Source organism: Durio zibethinus, chromosome 14 (genome assembly GCF_047325235.1).
Source record: "Durio zibethinus cultivar Kanyao isolate XHJ-2024 chromosome 14, ASM4732523v1, whole genome shotgun sequence".
Lineage (NCBI taxonomy): Eukaryota > Viridiplantae > Streptophyta > Magnoliopsida > Malvales > Malvaceae > Durio > Durio zibethinus.
Genome location: NC_143175.1, coordinates 11,204,479 through 11,226,951, shown reverse-complemented (window position 1 = coordinate 11,226,951; position 22,473 = coordinate 11,204,479). Strand labels below are relative to the sequence as shown.

Sequence of the window (22,473 nt, the reverse complement as noted above, 5' to 3'; positions counted from 1 at the left end):
ACTTTGTTAAAACCATCGGGCTTTTGAAACTTGAAATGTTTATTTAGTCTTTTAGGCCTTAACACTACAGGGGTTTAGGTTTTTAGTGACATTTTTTTCAATGTTTAGCGGTATTTATAAATGCCACAAAAAGATTTACGACGTTTGTAAGAAATGCCAGTCAAAGTATCGGCTACACATACGTCGGGAAAAATAATGGCATTTTCTACAAAATATCGTTATATTAGCGGCATTTGTATCTGAAAAATGCCACTATATTAGCAGCGTTTGTATCTAAAAAATGCCTCTATATTAACGGCATTTGTATTTGGAAACTATCACTATTTTAGCAACATATGTATCTTTGAAACACCATTAATTTAATAGTATATTTATCAAAAAAAATGTTGCTAATATGGTGGTGTTTATATGATAAGATGCTATAAAATTAGCAGCGTTTGTATAAAAAAAATACCACTAATTTTAGTGACATTTTATGGTACAAATGCCAATAAATTATTCATTTAGTGGTATTCTTGAACGCGAACGTTACGAAATTAAGAAATTTAATTTTTTTTAAATAAAAATTTTTGTTAATATTTATTATTTTCATTAACAAGAAATGTTAAAATAAATAAAAATGAACTTAAATTCAAAAACTAAAATTAATAAATACTTAATTCACATTCAAATATGCATCTAATTTAGACAAAATTTAATAATTAGTATAATAACATTCAATTTTTTAATACATTAATAAAAAAATTAAAATGTATGAAATTGATAACTGCATAAATTTGAAAGACAACCAATTGATGAAGGAATTTTTTCACCTTGATCACTAGCGTGCTCAAGAACCTACTGAATAATACCATACAATTTTTAACACTTCATAGTAAGCTATTTTTATATTAAAAAATATAAATATTTACTAAATATAAAACCTGAGTTAGACCGTCGAGATCAGTTCTTGGAAATTATTGTTGCACAAAATTTATAAGATGATCAAATCGATCATGCAACTACTAAAATTTTGCACCATCTTATTCCATTCTAGCACATTCTTCCTCAATTTTGGCACGCTTCTGTTTTCTTTCTGCTTCCATTTGCTAAAAACGTTGTTGCATAGTTTACAACTTCTCTCTCAATATTGAAATGTCTCGCAAAGATTGACTTGCTGAGAATGTAAATTGCTGAGAGCTATGTCCATAGTAGGTAGATGGTATTGAACCCAATCCAAGGCCTCGGACTTGTCCATACCTTTCATTTCTAGTAACTTCTATGAATATCTGATTTTTTAATTCTTGTATATTGATAGAACCATCAGATGCTGCTTCAATCTCAACAATCATTTTCTCTTTCGTTTTCTCTTGTAAATTAGTCATATATAACTATCAAGTTTAATGATTAATTGATAATATGTTAAAAGAGTAAATATTTAAGTTCTATTAAAATAGATGTTATAAATTACCATAATTTCTTGTGTTTTGACATTCATGTAAGATCTATCTTTTTTTTTGTGTGTTAAGTGAAAAAGTTTCATACGTCCAATTTTACCACCCATTTTAATCTCCTATACAAAAACATATGTTATTATTAAATATATATTAATTGTAACTTATTCATGCATACCAAGCATGTCAGTCAAGTTTAAAATTTTTGAATAATTTAAATATCATGTCTTTAATCTATCTAATTTGTTAAAATATAAATATAACCGTAAATTTATATTTTGGCCCCTTAACAACACAATAGTCTTAAATAGACACAAACAATAAAAGCATTTTGGCCTTTCATACGTTTTGATCATGAAAATCAAATTTAATTATTTAGACAAGTTTAATATCATGGATTGAAGTAATACAAACTGTTCAAAGTCATCCAAAAGTTTATAATGTATTTTTGCCTTTTAAAGGCAAAAATAGTCCCAAATAGACATATATGATAACTTTTTCACACATATCAACCTTAGAAACCAAGTTTAATATCAAGTATTGAAGCTATCCAAACTGTTAAAATAGAATAATAACAAAAAATTTGTATTTTTACGTAAATAGACATAAACAATAATTTTTTCATACATATCAACCGTGACAACTAAGTTTAATACTTTCAATAAGTTTAATATCATGTACTGAAACTATCAAAACTATTAAAATAGAACAATAAATGTTAATTTGCATATTTACCTTTTAACATCACAAAAAGTTCTTTCATTGAAATAAGTTTCAAATCATAAACTTACTATTTCTTTTTGCTTTCTTGCAAAACTTTTTGATCCACTTTTGTGGCTATAGTTGCTTTCTGCTACCAATCCCAATCTGTTTTCTTTCTTGTCATAAAAAATAATTGCATATATGGTAGAAATACAAATATTACTAACTTCAAGCATAAAACACTTTCATTATTTCATTCTACTATACAAAGTTATAAATTAGTACCTCTCTTTTTTTTTAGAACCAAAATCTAACTAATTATTCATATTGCCATCTAATCACATTATGTGGTAGATTTTTCATTGTCGACTTTACATTAGTATTTTGATCAAAATACTTATTCTTCAAATTATGCTTATAGTCTTTCCATTTCTTTCCCAATGACTTAAACACAAATGAAGTTGGTATTTCAAGTACAAATCTTAGCGTAATAATACAATAAGAAAAGTTTGAATAAGTAAACAAAAAGTAAAATAATTATATTTTTATATGTAATTAATTATACTTATACCTCAATAAAGTTTAAAGTATCGACCTTAACTTCTGCTGGAACTTTATGCCATGTTTCATAATGAATAGGCAATTTCATTCCATTACGAGCAAGCATGCCTAGAAATCCAGCCAATAGTTGAGCTTCTTCACCAATTAGTTGTCTATCAAAGTTTACAGACACTACAATACGCTCATTCGAAGGTAGTGCAAATAATTCTTTCAAAGTTATCTGGCCTTTAGTCCTCCGTTGACCATTGTTATCAACTACAAATAATAAAAAATCAATTAGTAAAATCTAATGCTTTAATCATTATAATCAAATTTTAAATATGGCGTACATGATACCTGCATTCAAATTTACAGCATAATCAATTGACGGGATACTATCTAAACCTGAACCTCCCGTATTGTCAGATCCAATAGCAATTAAAGGGTTAGAAGTGACTAAGTTAGAATTAACAGTACATTTATTCCCCTCCAAAGGATTCAATCCATAGCCAATATCAACAAGTGCCGCATTGTAACTTACCTACATCACAAAAGTGAATATATAAAAGATATTAGTTTTGAACATATATAAAGACATTGAGAAGTTAAGAAATCATAACCTACGATATATAAAGAACATATCGCTTTAATTAAATCAAAAGATAATGCATGATTTAGAATACAATAAATATACAATAGCAAATGCGACATTAATTACGTACAAGCATTTATTACATTATGTCTTAAACACTCGAATTATAAAATATAGATGATTCATCATGGTTCATAAATGTCTTCATTAACATCTTCGCGGACCCACCGAGCGTAGGTACTAGAGATATTTTCATCAAGTTTTGTTCAGCAAAAGGATAACATTCAATTTCATGTTCAACATCATCTTTGGTGTCTAACCCCATATCAAATAAGTCTCTAGGTGTGTTTTGAAGAATAACAAACCAACCCAATTCTTTGGAATCTTCAGAATAAAAAACTTGTTTGACTTGAGATGAAAAAAACATAAGATTCATTGATGAGCTATTGTCCAGTGTGAATTAATAGAGAAAAATTCACAAGCGTAAATCCATACTGATCTTTCTTAATACCCACACACTATTTACATCAGCCAAATCACACCAAAATAAGACCACTTTCTACTTGCCATAATAATCCAACTCAATGATGTCATTAATCATGCCATCATAGTTAACATTTTTCTCTAAAGGGTTTGTGTCCCTAACAATAGCATAGTTAGTAGTTGATAAAGTAACAATAATTTCTAAATTTTGTATACTTCTAAATCTCTCACAAAATTTAGTGTGAAATCTAAATCTATTGATGATGAACCCTTTGTACTATTTCACAATCCTGTTTGGACCTTATGAAAGATATTCACCTCTTCACTAATAAGCTTTCCACTCTAAACCTATAAAGGTGGAATAAATATATATATTTTATTAATGTTAGTTATACCATAAGCATTTTATGTAGATTTCTCATAATGAGAAGTATGACATTACTTATAGTTGCTCCTAACCATTCATGAAAGTTTTCGAAGAACAACTTATCAAGCTCTCGAGGGTTTGATCATCGATAACGTACAAGAGCTCTCAAATTATTTCTATACTCACTACAAAACATCATGGTAAAGTATTAACAATAAGAAAAATGCAATAATCTATGCTTAATGGAATGAATTATTTCCTTGCAAGAAAACTTATGTTCGAAATGATTTAATTGAGTCATGATAGAAAAGAACATATCGATGTGCTTATGTCCCAGATTTATCATCTAACTCTACCATGTCAGCTTTGCCTATTGACTGTCCAAAACTTTTAAAAAGATAAATGCAGGCAAAGTCAGTATGCTACATACCAATATTTCTCAATGGTCTATTAAATCTTATTTCAACATCATCCAAATAACGATAACAGAATGGCATACATTCTTTTGCTAAATATCCTTTAGCAATAGAACCCTTTGGATAGCGTTTGATGCAATAATAAGAGTTTAACCTCTTCAAAAACCTATTGCATAAAACATTAGTCATATATTTTTTTAACTAGAATGGCATGATCATTAATAACAACCTAATCAATCTATTAACAAATAATACCTTTCGATAGGATACATCTATCGATAATAAACCAGCCTACTGATTTTTGCTTTATATGGAAGATGGATAACCAAATGCATCATAATAGTGAAAAAGTTTGAAGGAAAAATCTTCTTTAAATGGCATAAAGTAATCATGACTCGATCTTGAAATTTGTTAAGCTCTTCCACATTCATACATTTCCCATATAGAGATTTAAATATGTTACTCAATTCAATTATTACAAAAGTGACTTGCTTTGACATTGATGAATGTAAAGCAATTGGAAGTAAGTCTTGCATCAAAATGTGATAATCATGTGACTTCAATGAAAAAAGTTTTCACTCTTTCATATTCACACATCTCGATATATTTAATGCATAGCCATCCAAAACTTTGACATTTTTTAAAACTTTGCAAAATACACCTTTTTCAGCTTTAGAAATCTCAAAACAGGTAGGAAACAATCGATATTTATCATTAGGAAGCAACTTTGGATGAAGATCAGGCCGAATCCCCATATCAACTAGGTCAAGCTGACTTTTTAAGTCATCTTTTGATTTTTTATTCACATTGAAAATTATTTTGATAAAATTTTTGTAAACATTCTTCTCTATGTGCATCAAATCAAGGTTATGACGTAATAAATTATCCTCCTAATAAGGTAACTCAAAAAAGATACTCTTTTTTTTTCACAATTTAAACTTATTGGGGTTATCTTCTTCATCGTCCTCTTTATCACTTTGAACATTAAGATCGCAAACTTGAGTGTCAGTATCACCAACTTGCATAATATAAGGTCAGACACCTTTAAAGATATCCTTCACTATTTTCTTTGATAGAGTCATTTTTTCATAAGTAAAATTAATATCTTTTAACTTTGACAAGATATTAGACCCATTAATTGGTAAAAGCAATCTCCTCAACTCTTCAGTTCCATCAAAGAGATGTTTTTGAAATCTAAATCGATGATTATCATCTAACCATTATTGATGTCTCATATAACAGAACTTCTTACTATTAGGTAACCACTTCGAACATGTCTGTATAGCACAACATGGACAAGCATAATGACCTTTTGCACTCTAACTAGATAAATTCACATAAGTAAAAAAATCGTTGATAGTCAATAATAAAGCAACACGTATATTGAAGTTCTTTTTTTTTGTTGCATCATAAGTCTTAACTTTTTCTCATAATTACTTTAACTCTTTAATAAGAGATTGTAAGTAGATGTTTATATCATTATCCGAACTTTTTTTCTTATGAATTATCATTAACAATATAAATGACTGCTGTTTCATAACAATTCATGGTGACAAATTATAAAGAATCAATACAACTGACCAAGTACTATAAAAAGTATCCATAATTTTAAACGGGTTGAATCCATCAAATGCTAGTCTAAGCATAACATTTTGAAGATCAAATGCAAAGTTTGAAAACTTAGAATAAAATGATTTCCATGCCAAAGAATTTACAGGATGCCTCAATGATTTATTATCTGTTCACTTTTCATAATGTCACCTCATTGAATCTACAATTTTGGAAGACATGAAGAGTCGTTGAAGTCTTGGTATTAATGGAAAATAGTGTAAAAACATAACAAGCTTCTTTTTGACATAGATCTCATCACCATCCCCATTCAAACTTTTATCAAGATTTTTGTCCACCTAACGAGAAATACCACACAAATGACATGATTCTTGATGTGTTCTATCACCCTAATACAATATGCAATCATTAGGATAACTATGAATGCTTTTATATCTGAGACTCAAATCCTTGTCATCTTCTTTGATTCCTCACAAGATTTAAGGATTTTTGCAAAAGAAAACATTTCTTTTATAAACTCTAATAATAAAGTCAAAGAGTTTTTCGTCCGTCCACATAAGTATTTCAAGTTACAAATATGAACATAGAAAGATAACATTGAATGCTTCGATCTTTTATAAAGTTATTCATTCATATCCTCAAACAACCTATAAAACTTTGATGCTTTTCTTCTAGGTTGTTGGTCACCTACACATATCCCAGGTTCACCAAATATATTCATTTCAATATTTAACTAATTAAATTCATCATTTTAGGGAAACGAATTATGAAAATATTGGTTATGAATATTAAAAGCATATCATAATATGCCTTCAATGTCATCTGTTATAAAAGGATTATGTTGGTATTAAAGAAACCTTAAAGTTGAAAGAACTCTAGTAAAAGATCTTAACAATACATACTTTCCATGAAAATACCAATTAACATATCCCGAGACATATCCAATATAAATTAAATGTTAAAAAACAACTTCACATATTTGTTAATTGATATTAGCACACTTCACACATGGACATAATATCATACTATCTTCACTTGTATTCTCAAATGCAAAATTAAAAAAAAATTTCACTTCATCTTTGTACTCTTGACTTAGTCTTGATTTTTACATCCAACTCTTATCCATTTAGTGCTTGCTAGTTTATCAGACCAAATGTATATAAATAATTTATATGAAAACAAACATGTAAAATACTTAAATTTACTATGTTTTAAATAAAAGATAATAATAAGACTAGTACTTATAGAAGACCAGAACTCTTTATTGTGAAGTATTTTATCAGCTACCTGATATTAAGCATTTAAAACTCAGCTGCTAACGTAGACAGTACCTTACAGTATTCGTAGTTGAGGTTGAAATAAGGTAAAATAGGTACAGAAAAACCTAAAAAATGAAGAAAATGAAAGGGAAAAAGAAGTGGATGATGGTTCCAAATGGGTATTTACGGAAGGTGGGTTTTGAAAAAAAATTATTTAAACCAAAAAGAATATCATGAATTGCAAAAGCTATAGGAATAGTAGAATGAAGTAAAAGCTAAAGTAAATAACTAATGAATAGTCAAAATATGGTTCTAAAAGATAAAGCTTGAATACTAAAAGCTGAAGAAAAAAGAAAGTAAATTGTAGTTGATCTGAAAAGAGAAATAGTAGAATAATGAAAATGAAGCTTAAAGTTGGTGATTGGATGCATTAAGTTTGGGGATAATTTAATTGGATTGGATTATTGAAGGCGTTTACTAAGAAAAACACCTTCAATAATTTCCTCTCAAATAGTTTTTAGGTATATTATAGGTGCCTTTAATAAAGTTATATTAAAATTTTAAGGCGATTATTAAAAGTGTTTATGCCCCCAAAATGCCTTCACTACTTTCATCTAATTTTTATGATGTATTTATTGAAAGTATTTTTTGCATAATACACCTTCAATAATTCCTTTATTTTTATCAGTGAATATCAGTGAATGCGATTTTCTACTAAAAATGTCTTTAATAATTCACTCCAATTTCTAAGAGAAAATTATTAAAGGTGTTTTCTAAAAAAAATCGCCTTCAATAATTTTTTTTTTAAAATTGTTTGAGATTATTAAAGGCATCTTCTATAAAAAATGCCTTTAATATTCCACTACTAAAATTTAAGGGGTTATTGAATGTGTTTATTTAAAAAAAAATACCTTCACTAATTTTTCTAATTTTTGAAAAAATTTATTGAAGGCATTTTCTAAGAAAAAATGCCTTCAATAAATTTTTTTTAAAAATTGTTTGAGATTATTAGAGGTATCTTCTCATAGAAAATGCTTTTAATATTTCAGTAATAAAATTTTAAGAGAGTTATTGAAGGCATTTATTCCAGAAAAATGCCTTCACTAATTCGTTCTAATTTTTGAAGTAATTTATTAAAGGTATTTTTTGCATTATACGCCTTCAATATTCCACTATTAAAATTTTAAGACAGTTATTAAAGGTGTTTATTCCAACAAAATGCCTTCACTAATTCATTCTAATTTTTTAAAAAATTTATTAAAGAGGTTTTTTGCATTATACGCCTTCAATAATTTTATTTTAAAAATTATTTGAGATTATTAAAGGCATCTTTTAGTAGAACACACCTTCAATATTTCAATAATAAAATTTTAAAGAAGTTATTGAAGGCATTTATTTCAGAAAAATGCTTTCACTAATTCATTCTAATTTTTGAAGAAATTTATTGAATGCATTTTTTGCATTATACACCTTCAATATTTCACTACTAAAATTTTAAGACGGTTATTGAAAGCGTTTATTCCAGAAAAATGCCTTCACTATTTCATTCTAATTTTTAAAAAAATTTATTTAAGGCATTTTTTGCATTATACGCCTTCAAAGTCATTTTGTATATAATTATTGAAGGCATTTTTTTGGAATAAATGCCTTCAATAATTTTCTTTTAAAAATTATTTGAAATTATTAAAGATGTTTTCTAGTGAAAAACGATTTTAATATTTCACTACTAAAATTTTAAGATGGTTAGTGAAGGCGTTTATTCCAGAAAAATGCATTTATTAGTTCATTCTAATTTATGAAAGAATTTATTAAAGGCATTTTTTTAGAACAAACGCCTTCAATAATTTCCTTTTAGAAATTATTTAGAATTATTAAAGGCGTCTTCCAGTAAAAAACGTCTTCAATATTTTATTACTAAAATTTTAAAGGGGTTATTAAAGGCATTTATTCCAGAGAAACGCCTTCACTAATTGGTTCTAATTTTTGAAAGAATTTATTGAAGGCATTTTTTGCATTATATGCCTTCAATAATTTTCTTTGAAAATTTGTTTGGGATTATTAAAGGTATCTTTTAGTATAAAATACCTTCAATAACTTTAAGGAGATTATTGAAGGTATTTTTTCTAGAAATATGCCTTTACTAATTTGCTATAATTTTTTAAAGTAATTTATTGAAGGTATTTTCTGCATCATATGCCATCAATAATTTCCTCCATTCTTATTACAGGAATATCAGTGAAGGTGATTTTCTACGAAAAACCCCTTCAATAATTTTTGTTCAGAATTATCGAAGGCATTTCTTGAGGAAAAACACCTTTAATAATTTCATTTGAAAAATTATTTTGGGATTATTAAAGACGTCTTTTAGTAAAAAATACCTTCAATAATCTCTAGTTTACAATTTTAAGGATTATTGAAGGTATTTTTTTTTCAAAAAAATGCCTTCACTTATAATTTTTATATTCATTCTCCTGTCTTAAACATCAAAATCACAAACTGCTAGTACAAAAAATGATTAAAAACTGCATTAATCAACCAAACCAAACCCATAAACACATTTCTATAAGACTTTTGGTTTCTTTATCTTTGCGTCACCATCGACCTTCAACAAATCATCGGTGCGCAGCTCTCTATTTATCGATATGTCTTTATTTTTTTTGTTTATTATATTATTTATATTTTTCGATAGAGGTATTTTTTTTTGTTCCTTACTATTTACATATGCATATATATTTTTATTCATTTCATCGTAAGCATAGTCGTCCAAACACCTTTCATTTTATATATACTGTTTATGTATAGTTTTCTTTAAATATTGTAGTTTGTTGAATGCTATTGTGTGATATTGTTTTACTGAATGGTATTGTATGATATTGGTATATTGAATCATATGCCGAACGGTTTACTGAATGGTGTTTCTGAATGATTTGCTAAAGAGTATTTTTGAACACATTGTTGATTGGTTTGTTGAGTGGTATTTTTATACGTAGTATGGTATTGGTTGTATTTAATTACATAAGTGTTAAATTTAGACTATCATTTTGGTGTATTTCGTATAATTATGATTAAAATCATAGGTATTATGGACTTCAAACAACATAATTCTCCTTCTATTTAATATGCACAAGACACACTTGTAGGCCAAAAAAGAAAAAGAATGGGACAAAATAAATAAATTAAAGTGAGTGACACAAAAATACACGTTAACTTCAATCAAAGTGGGTAGCTTGCGTCTGAAGAAGCTGCCAAGTTGGCTACTCATATTGGTACCGTCGTCTGTAGTATGATTTCAATTACGTACACCAATTGACAACGAGTTTCTAATAATCTAAATAATGGTATATGGCAGTCGGTTGTGGTATGTTTATTCAACTATTTTGTAAAATTTGTTAAATGATCATTTAATTAAAATTCAATGTGTTCATACTAATTGTGTTAAATTATTTAGGAACAGTTTGACGTCCTAATTGACTATAAAAAGATTGTATTACAATCTGTTGGGAAAGCATTTAGAGACTTTGAAAGTAGATTAACAATCAATAGATTTTACCATTGGCTGATCAAGGTGATGTATTGGCTATTCCTCCTATGTCATATACAGATGTAATAAGTGTTGAAGATTGGATAAATTTTATTCGAGATTAATTATCAGAAGATTTCTTAATACCAAACCCATTACCAAAAAGCTTGTTTATAAAATTTTATGCAATATATTCGATATCTTCATATGTGATTAACATAATTTCTTTCTTTTGTAGAAAATCAAAGAAAACCAACGAAATATTCGAGCTAAACAACTATATCACCATCGAACAACGAGAAACGGATATGCAAATGTGAAGTATGAACTTGTATGTATTTGCACACTTGTTTTATACCCATTAATGAATATTTATGAACATTCATTTTATACATTCTTATTCTTATATTACGATAATTTAATAGGAATCAATGAGCTCTGACACCAAAATTTTTAGATAGGATGTTTGAAAAGAATGACATCTATGGAAGGATGGATCCTTTATAGATAAAGTAACTGAAGAAATGGTTAAAAAAATTGTATGTATAACTGTTTGTTTAATAACATGTATGATTGACATTGTGGTTGTATACATGACTCTATACTAGCTTGTATAAATTTGTTGTTGCAGCCTATCTTATTATTATATTTGAGGATGATTATGCTGTCAAAGTCAAATTCGATGAACTAGCAACCCACTATGGTGAAGATCCATTGTCTTTGGCATTAGACACTAAAGAAAGGCCTGATTTGATTTTTATTTTTAACTTAGGCTCAAACCTAGTCATTTTTTACCTTGGCTCAGTCCATTCATTGTCATTTTCAACTTAGGCTCAGACTTAGTCATTTTTTATCTTGGCTCAGTCTGGTCATTTTTATTTTCGACTTACGCTCAAACCTAGTCATTTTTTACTTTAGCTCAGTTTGATCATTTTCATTTTTGACATAGGCTTAGACCTAGTCATTTTTTACTCTGGTTCAAGCCAATCACTTTTATTTTTTAACCTTAGTTTAGTTTGATCACTTTCATTTTTGACCTTAGTTTAATCTGGTTATCTTTATTTTTTAATCTTAGTTAAATCCGATCACTTCTATTTTTTATCTTGGCTCAATCTGAACACTGTCATTTTTTTTATCTTGGTTCAATCTAGTTATTTTCATTTTTTGACATTGGCTCAATCCAGTCACTTTTAATTTTTATCCTGGTTTAGTTCGGTCACTTTCATTTTTCAATCTTGGTTCAATAGGGTTACTTCCATTTTTGAACTTGGCTCAATCATATCATTTTTATTTTTTTACTTTGGTTTAGTCCAATCACTTTCATTTTCGACATTGGCTTAGTCCAATTATTTTTATTTTTCAACCTTGACTCAATCTGCTTACCTTCATTTTTTACATTGGTTTAGGTAGGTCATCTCCATCTCTGACCTTGGCTAGTCACCTTCACATCTGACTTTTACTCAATCTAAATTATATTATTTTTTTGACTTCAGCTATGATCAAGTCATTTTATTTTTTTAACTTCAATTAAAACCAAGTTATTTTGTTTTTCGACTTCGACTAAAATCATGTCATCTTATTTTCTAATTATAGCTAACTCCAAGTTATCATTTTTTAACTTGTGACTTAGTTCAAGTCATCATTGTGTGACTTTTGACTTTGTCCATGTTGTTCCATCTTGGACTAATTTTACCTTCAAACTCAAATGTAATAAATGTCTATATCTTTACACAAGTCCTATTACATAGAAAATGTGTAAAAATGGGCAATTATAGACATTCAATTTAATCCAGGGTCTAAATCAACTGGGTCTAATTTAATTTCAAAGCTAAAGGCACAAATCAATTAGGCTCAGATTTGATCCAAGCCTAATTATCAAAATTGTGTTTTTACTTTGTTTATCTATATATTTTTATTTATCCTTTTTATTTTATTTTATTACTTATTTTATCTTGCTTATTTTTTGTTTATTTTTAATTGTATTTATTTAATTTACTTATATTTATATAATTTTTTAAAATTTATTTGGTTGTTTAAAAAAAGATAATTGAAAAAAAGAATGAATGGCCATAAATTAAAGAGGAATGGTTGGTGATAATGTAGTTTTATCATGATTAAATTTGAAGTTAAAATTTTCAAAGATAAATTTTATTTTTTTTATGATAATCTTAATTTTTTGGAGTTGGAATCAATTTGAAATTCTCCTTATTATGCCCTATAAATAGCCTTTAAATCATAGAACAAAAGGCACAACAATCAGAGAGCAATTGGAAAGAAAAATAAAAGAAAAAATGAGAGCAAGAGTTTGGCAGCCATTGGGCACTTTGATTCAGGTGGAAATTTTATTTTAGGAATAGTTTTGAGTTTAATTCAAGGAAGATAGTGGATCAAACAGATTCAAAAGGCTAAAGTTCGCAATAGAGGAATTTTCTTCAAAATTTTTAGAAATTTTCATAAATTGGTTGAATTTTTCAGCCAAATTTATATTTTTTAATGAAATTCTAGCATAATTATCCAGATTCTAATAGCCAGTCCCAAGATATAATAACACACACCTAAGCCGAGCCAAGTCACTTCCTAAGTCTTTTCAACCAATTTTGTGCCTATAGTCGAGCTCTACTCCAACCACCAAGTCAAGTCATGTGTTTTGGTATTATTTTTTTTCACTATTTTATTTATTTATTTTTTATGAGTTTTGTTTATTTAATTTTTATTTTTTATTTATTTGTGATATATTTCATTTGATTTTTTTAGGATAATTGTTAGGGAAGTTAGTTTTAAATTATTATAAATAAAAATAAAATTTTAATAAAATTTTGAGAATAAATAATAATTATCCAATAACGAAATTTTATAAATTACAAAAAATTAATTTCTAGAAAATTTTAAGGTGAATTTTTTAAAAAAATTTGACCTAAATTGAGGAAAATTTTAGATAAAGTTTCAATAACAATAATTAAATTTTTTTTCAAATTTAAATTAAAAAATTAAATAAATTTAATAAAATTCTTAGAAATGAATTAACAATTATTCCAATGATGAGATTTTTAAAAATTTTAAATGATAAATTTTTTAAGAAATCTCTAAGTGAGAAATTTTTTTAAATTTAACTAAAATGGTGAAATAATTTAAATGAAATTTTAATGAAAGTAATTGTATTCCTTTCTATATTAAAAATTAAAAATATGACTTTAAAACATTTTGGTGTGAAAATATATGATGATTATCCAAATATGAAATATTAAGAAAAATTACAAATGGTTCAATTTCATAAGATTTTTAAGTAAAATTTTTTTTTTTAAATTCAACCCAAATGGTGGAATGAGTTAGATGAGACTTCAAAAAATAATTGTATGTTATTTTTCTTTTATAAAGGATAAATAATGAATAAATGAAGACTAAATTTTATGAAAGACATTTCTAAATTTGACCCTAACGGTGGAAAATTTATAAATGAAACCTATTAGATATTTCTAAATTAGACCTGAATGGTAGAAAATTTAGAAATAAAACTTGTAAAATAAAAAAATAAATTTCAAAGATAAAATTCTTAGTAATAGCAAATTGGTGATTATCCAAGAAATTTTTAGTTATGAAAATATTTTTAATTCTGGCCCAAATGATGAAAGAATTTGATATATTTTCAATAAAATAAAAAAAAATGATTAAGTTTTTTCAACGATGGAGCATCTTCAAGAAAATAAATAAGATTATTGAATACTCTTAAGGTGATGAAGTATTTTTAATTTTGTCAGATTGATGAAAAATTTTAAAAAATATTTTCAATATTAGATTTAAGACCATTAGAACTATAAACTTTTAGAATAATTTAAAATTAAATGGTACCATCTTTTAGGATGGGCATTGTAGATGTGTTATAACATTCCCTGCATATAACCAAACTACCAAACTTAATTCTATTCAGAAGGTCAAAACTTATTTTTTAGGGATCTTTAATTAAGTTTAGAATCTCTTTAAAAGAATAGATTCACAATATCACCAATCACACTTTAAAAAAATATTGGTGGTGATTCTTTAAGTTGTATCTAGCTATATATTTATAGATTTATATGTTATGATAAATACATCAAATGGATGAGGTCCCTCACATGGTTTTTTTAGGGTTTTTTTTTTTTCACTTAAATATCCTGATATTAGTTGATGATTTTTGCTTCAAACTTTGTTAGGTGGCAAGTCATGCACAAACAAATATTCCTTTCTTAAAGATTATCGTGAACACCCTTTATAAGGTATTTTACTTCTATATGCATTCTCTAAATTTAAATTACGATCATGTTTGCATTTTTTATCGCTTTGCATTTATTGCAATTATGATTATAATGGATAAAATAGTAATAATTACTATTTTATGTTATTTTATGATAGCAGTAATTAAATTATAAAATTTATTTTATGATATTTAAAATAATTTTTATAGTTTAATTCTTTCATTTATATGTTAAAATAAAATTTTTAGTTATGATTCTTAAATCAATTTAAGTATCTAACATGTTGTTCATTAATATATTAATGAATTTAATAAACATAAATGCTATAAATACATATTTAATCTAATTAAGAAGAGTAATGATGAAAATTTAAATCTTTCATAAAATAGATTATTGGGATAAAGGGATTAAACTCTAATTCCTTGAGTACAATTTCTAGTATTTTATCATTAAATCAAAGTGCAACATTTTAAATAATTAATTAACTAAAATAATGTAATAGTTAATAACATAAGCATAGTCAAACTCAAAAAATTCAATAAATAATAACATTAATAATATCATTATTTCAAAATTATATAATAAAATTAACTCTAAATTAAATGATTGTACTTCATTAAATTGTAAAAAATTAAATTCATGAATTAGGAGCTAACATCCCTCTTAAATCTTCATTTAAAACACTAAATTTTTTTCTCAAATAGTCCATTTCCCACCCATATTTTATCTTTCCTAAAAAAATTTCACCCAAACAAAAAGAAACAAAACCAATTTTGAGTTGTAACGGCTATGTGGCATGAGCCTCACGTGCTCCATAAATCTTTAATCCCTTTCACTTCGCTCTTCCTTCCATTACCTTCAATGCCAAATTCTCTTCAAATTCTACAATTAAACCCATTTTCTTCTCCTCGTCTCTTCCTGTTCGAAAATCAACTCGCAGGTCTTCAGCCTTCCACATTGCCCTCTGTTTCTCATCCCTCCTCTGTCTCCACTTTCCTTTTCCATCTCGCAACAGGGCCACCATGACCCAACACAACCAACAACCCTCATATCTTGCCAAAATTGTCACGTCCTCTCCCAAAAGAAGTCTTATCTGTCTATCCTTGTCAAGAATCAAAATTGGAGAAGATAACGCAGAGCATACACCTTGAAGCCAAGGGGGATGAAGGCAATATGAGAGCTCTCACTCTAAATTATCCAGAACTGAGATTTGAAAAAATGGGTATTTGTTTCTTGCCATGAATGAATTCCGTTTTTATTTTGATTGAGACTTAAATTTGTTGGATTTTGACTTAATTGATTGAAGTGGATTTTTTTCTCTGGTTTCATTCGGTTTATTATTTGATTTGATTAAAAAAAATACGTCCCGTTACGCTGGTATTTGCGTTCACAAAGCGCTGTAGTGATTGTGAATGCCATTCACACCCCTATTGCAGGTGAATAGCGGTGGTGGAAGGCGTCGCTACCGCTAAATAGCCGACGCTACACCGCAACGCGGGCGTTACTTATATTCTCAAGCATTTGAACTGCAATTAGGCAGAAAATAATGTGCTTTGCCTCTTATAGACTTGAGACAATCATGCAAGCTAGAATAATACTTGCTTTAAGATAGGGAGGGTGCTTAGCAAGTAAAAACAAATTCAGAATAAGGCTGGACTTAGTGTTAGAATGACCAGCAAGAGTGTTTAGCAGAATGGATCCCTGATTTTCGTTTGGTTTTTGCTTGATTCGATATTCCCAAGCTGTTAAATTAGTTGATTGAGCTGTCTCTAAAGGTGATTTTTGTAAGGTAGGACAATACTGAATAATTCTAGGAGTACGAGAATGTGTCTCATTGCTCAAAACCGGTAGTCAGATGAGTGTTCTTGTTGCAGGAGGGATATGCTGCAAGTAGATAACACATTGCCTCCAATCCAATCAAGACCGACTGGTCTATGGTAGAATGCATCATGATTGCCAAGGAATTACAGATGCTGAAATTTTCAAGTTTTGAAGGCGTTAACCTTAAGTCTCTAACAGCTCCTGAACTGTAAGCCGCACCTAGCTCCTTTACTAGCAGTTCACAAGTATGATCGTGGATGCTCATTTTAAAGAAGAAAAGCACATTGCAATTCAGCCTTGAACCTCGGAAGCTTTTGACGAGACATTTCTAATTGGAAGGCTTAAGTTGTTCAAGCTTGTTTTAGTTTGGATCAGATTTTGCGACTCTTAATTTGTTAGAGGTGGGAATCAAGTAGGTAAAAGGAAAAACTGATTTCTAATCATTTTACAGTGGGAATAATTGAATCGAAATTGTCGAATTGAAGTTAACTTGAATAAGTTTGTGTTAGACACTTTGTTCACATCTAATCAGCTTTTGCACGCCGTATGTGCTGCTTTTCGAAAGTGAAACACTTTTGAATTTAACCAATGGACTCCGGTCTACTGTTCCAATAATGGTCGAAGCTAAGCTATTTTCAGTTATCAACCTTGCATATTCCGACACTAAAGTTGTGAATATTAGAAATTTCGAATTCATAATTGTATAACGATTAGTCCTCTTTGATACTTTAATTTAGGAGTGAGGAAAAAAAATCAAAAAATCAAAAATTGATTTAAAATTTTAATATTTAATTCGATTTGGATTTTTTTTTTTTTTTTCGGTTTGAATCAAAATCGGATATTGAATATATATATTAAATTAGGATCAAATTTCGAAGTGAATGTGAAAAATTAAAAAAAAAATCGATTTGAATCGAATTATATATTTTTATTAGTTTAATTTTTTTTTAATTTTTATAAAATAAAAATAATTAATACATATATAAATCTATTTAAATATCTTAAAATTTTATTAAAATAATATATAAAAAAATAAATTTTAAAAATCAATAAATTAAATCGAATTGACAAAATTGAATTTAAATCAAATCAATTAAAAAATTTGAATCAAATTTTAAAAAATCATAATATTATATATTATTTAAAAATAATTAAATCAAATTTAATTCGATTCAAACAATTATCTTTTTTTTTTCAACATTACATGTTATTGATAAACCCGTTAACTACTAAAAACAAACTTCACAACTCATGCACCTCGATCAAGCTTTTCACTTTAGAATGTTATTTAATACAAAAAATTATCAATTTATATTAGTGTAAAATTTTTTAATTTTATATTTTTTTATTCATTAATTTTAATAGATTTAAAAATAAAAAAAACAAATAAAAAATAATTTAATCTTATCTTTTAAATCATTTAAATCAATGATTAAAAATTTTTTGATTAAATCAATGATTAGAAAAATATATATAATTAAAAAATTTTACATTGATGTAGATTATCCTCTCTCTCTCTCTCTCTCTATATATATATATATATATATATATACATATATATATATACATACATACATATGAAGAGATATCCACTTGTACTAATATAAATGTTAACATATATTTTTTACTATTGGATCAAAATAACTAAATAAAAATATTATAAATTTAATTTTGATCTAAGAGTAAAGAAAATACATAATACTTATATTAGTATAAATCTTTACTTTTCTCTCCATAGATATAGAAAGAGATTTACTTGCACTAATATTACTGGTATACATCTTTTAGATTAATAGATCAAAATTATAAAATTTAAAAATATTATTATGATTTAAATAAATTATGAATTTAATTTTAATTTAAAAGTCTAAAAAAATGTAACAGTTGCATCACTATAATTAATGTAAGTGAATCTTTACTTCTATATCAAAATATTTTCACACAAGGGACTGTGACCGACCCACACTTCATTGGAAAAACAGTTTTATGTAAAATAATAAGCAATGTCTCAAACCGCAAGTGATTTGGATAACCATAAGCAACTAAATATAAATTATGAGAATCCAACTAGTATTCTCAACCATTCATAGCTTCCAAATTAACAAAAAAGTGTCAAATGCCTATTAAACTTTAACCAATCAAAGCCTTCATGCAGCCATTTTAAAGCAAAATAAAAAATAGAAATTCATCTTAAACTTCAAGGGCCTTAAGCACGAGGAGGATTGGCAACACCTGGACGTGCAGCTTGACCTGGTTGACCAGGCTTTGGCATATCATCCTGAAAGAATTAATGAAGCTTCTGTACGTGAGAAAAAATTTAAGAAAAATGAATACAAAACCATAAACACAGAAGAGGCAATGACTATCACAGATGCTAACCTCTCAGAAACCTAAGCCGATAGAACAATAACAACTATTTCTGTTTGATTCATGAATTCATTGCTACAACATAAAGAGAAAAAAAAAAAAATGCAATTGCACGTATATTCCCACAGTCACAATCTGAAAAGTAGGAGTCTCTAAGTTTCAGGTGTAGCTAAATTTTAATATCTCTCTGGATGACCTCCATATATCACTTATAGTTCTAAGGCATTTTACATCCCATGATGATCAATAAGCCACCAAAAAAGGCCACTGAAAAAGTGATTTAGATGGATAATGAGTATGAGGGTTTGTTCATCCCTAAAGCACTAAAAAATTCTGCAGAAGGGGCGGACACGTCCCTAAAGAATTGCATCCTACATAACATTGTAGAGAGAATCCTTCTAATGACAGTCATGAATCACAATCAGCAAAATGCTGCCAAAATTCTACTAATCTTATGGATGACTTCCATGTATCAGTTATACTAGATTCAAAGCATTTTCTATCCCATAACGATCAATAGGCCACAATAAAAGGCAGAAGAAAAAGTGATTCAGATAGCTATTGGGTATTTGGGATTAGTTCATGCTTAGGGGGGCATATGTGCAGTCTCTTCAGAATTGCCAAAATACCCTTCTATCATTCTACATAATATAGTAAGAAAAGAACAACTCTAATGACGGTCAGGTCACAAAATTGACAAAGGTGTTCAATACCTCAAATTCCATTCACAACCCTACAATAGGTGATAACAAAAACATGATATACAAGAAAATGATAATAAAGCCATAATAAACAGAGACGTTTTCAAAACTTTTATCATAATAAAACCATGATATAAAAGAAAATGATAAACAATCAAAGCAAGGCAAGAAGAATCACACTTCATTCACATCACAATATAGATCATTGAAATACTTCTTAGCAACACATGAGAAGCATCAAATCAAGCATTATAAAAAAAAGTACCCTGCGTCTGATGAAGCGCTGGGGTGGGTCACGGTTCCTCCTGTCAGTGCGGGATCGGACCCTCACAACGTGCGAGTGGATCGCGCATGAAACACAGTATTGCATTTTCACGTAGAGCTTAGGCAGAGTGTATGCTAAACATCATTAACCAAACAATAAATCCAAATATAAGCACTAGAACGAGAAAGTTCGTATATAACTGAGAAATTAAATGAAAATTACTGTCATAGACGCAGGCTTCCTGGACATCCCTTACAGCGGCTTGCTCCACAATGTTCCTCACAAGAAACCTCTTGATTGACTTATCCTATTATATCCCAAACAAAGAAAAACCAAATGAAAAAAGAAAAAATCCTTCAACATAAATTAAAAACAAAGAAAAAAACCCCTAGACCCAGTCAGAAAAACAGATGAAAACTACCTTGGGACAGCATTTGCCACAGTTAGAGCAGCGAATGAACTTGACATGGCCACGGCCATGCTTGTTGCGGCCACCATTCCTACGCTTGAAAGTCTACAAAACGATAAAGATCCATTCAGAGTGATCAAATTTGTGAAAAAGATTAAGTTTTGATAAGGAGCCATATGCAATAAAGAGTTGAAACGAAGATCTGACCATGGTTTGGGAAAAAAGTGTGGATTTTGGAGGCTCTCTGCTTCTGCCGACTAATAACTAGGGTTTTCGCTTGTATGAGGAAGTGTAGGTTTTTGGATTAAAAAAAAGTGCTTTTATCTTTGGGGGAATGTGTCTACTGAAACCCTAAATTTTCAATAGAAAGTTTTAAATACACTTTATAATTTTTTCAAATAAAATTACTTAAATACAGTTATTACAAAATTTTAAATATTCGTCGTGTTCAAAAAATTATAATTGAAAATATATTTTTAAAAAATCATAACATTTTTTGAAAATATAGTTTTAAAAATGAAAAAGTGAAAATTAATGAAAACTTACAAAAAAAATTATTAAAATCATTTATAAATTAATATAATAGAAAGGTATGATTAAAAAATCATAAATTTTAAAATTAATAAAAATTACTTTTACTATTTTAATTTTAAAGAAAAATAAAACTTATAAGGTTTTAATTAAATATTTTATTTTTTATTGTTACCTAAGATGATAAAAAGATTATCAAATCTAATCAATATATAAAAGTTAAAATTCCTTAAAATTGTATAAGCAATATTACATAAATTTGTCAAAATGTTACAAAATCACTATTGTCATATCCTCGATCTCATATAAAATTGAGAACCCATAAAAAACATGTTGGAAGAATTAGAATTAATTCAAAATTGAAGATTTTCTTGGCCAACATTACATGTTTATGAATAAAAAGATATTATAAATATTATTTTTTTTTTAAGATGAAAATAATAAAAGAATTTTTTTATTAATTTTAAAATTTATGATTTTTTAATAATATTTTTTTCATTACACTTATTTACAAATAATTTTAATAAAATTTTCTTTTTCATAATTTTTCATAAAATTTCAATTTCAACATTGAATTCTTGGAATTGCATTTTCTGAGATGTATTATAATTTTTAAAAAATAGATATTCGAAAATTATAAAATTTATAAGATAAGTATTTTAGTAATTTTATTTACAAATTTAAAAAAAAAATGTAGTGTACAGAGCAAAAACGTAAATTGCATTTGAAACCTCACATTTTCGTTTACAATACTTTTTATGTTTTCAATTGTACCTCAAAATTTTGAATTATTTACGGTTTTATTTTTTGACCAAGAGTATTTCAGTTTAATTAGAATTAATTTTTGGAGCTTACTTTTCATCAAAATCCAATTTCAAATAATGAGAAATTTTTCCTCAATTCTTTTAAATAAGATAGATGTGCTGTCTACGAGTTAAGTAATGTATAATCTCAAACTGCTCCTCTTTTGTTAAAAAAAATCACACACAACACAGAATTAAATGTAAATTTTGAATTATTTTTAATTGACTCCATAGCAAAAATATATATTTATATAAAAATAAAAATTAAATTATTAAGTAAATTTTATCATTGACTTGTAATTTTTTCACTTTCATTTTTATCAAAGTGAAAGAGTAAAAAAAAATTTAATAATAATTCAATAATTATCTAAATACATAATGTTGTATTGTAATTAATCATATCTTTAATTTTTTATTTTAGATAAATTGAACTCGAAAAATAAGCACTCTGAACATGTGACAGTGA

The 22,473-nt window shown here is 27.3% G+C and overlaps 1 protein-coding gene and 1 non-coding gene across 2 annotated transcripts; both read right to left on the bottom strand.

The window, feature by feature from the left end:
• Nucleotides 1-18,935: 18,935 nt before the first annotated feature.
• On the bottom strand, nt 18,936-21,026 carry LOC111294071 (small ribosomal subunit protein eS26y-like). The gene is made up of 5 exons (XM_022887237.2): nt 20,881-21,026; nt 20,686-20,778; nt 20,487-20,571; nt 20,265-20,398; nt 18,936-19,209 (listed from the first exon to the last, which is right to left on the bottom strand). Exons 1-5 carry the CDS (start codon nt 20,881-20,883, stop codon nt 19,138-19,140), a joined length of 387 nt encoding a protein of 128 aa, XP_022742972.2. The 5' UTR covers nt 20,884-21,026; the 3' UTR covers nt 18,936-19,137.
• LOC149515038 (small nucleolar RNA snoR99) lies at nt 19,521-19,622 on the bottom strand. Its single transcript, XR_016327921.1, has one exon. It is a non-coding gene; the product is annotated as a small nucleolar RNA snoR99 (small nucleolar RNA).
• Nucleotides 21,027-22,473: the final 1,447 nt, after the last annotated feature.

What these genes read in the sequence shown, in the direction of transcription:
- LOC111294071 (XM_022887237.2), bottom strand. An exon ending in GGAAGCCTGCGTCTATGACA is followed by an intron (nt 20,399 to 20,486) that starts GTAATTTTCATT and finishes AATGATGTTTAG; the next exon opens with CATACACTCTGCCTAAGCTC. An exon ending in AGCGCTTCATCAGACGCAGG is followed by an intron (nt 19,210 to 20,264) that starts GTACTTTTTTTT and finishes TAATTCTTTCAG; the next exon opens with GATGATATGCCAAAGCCTGG.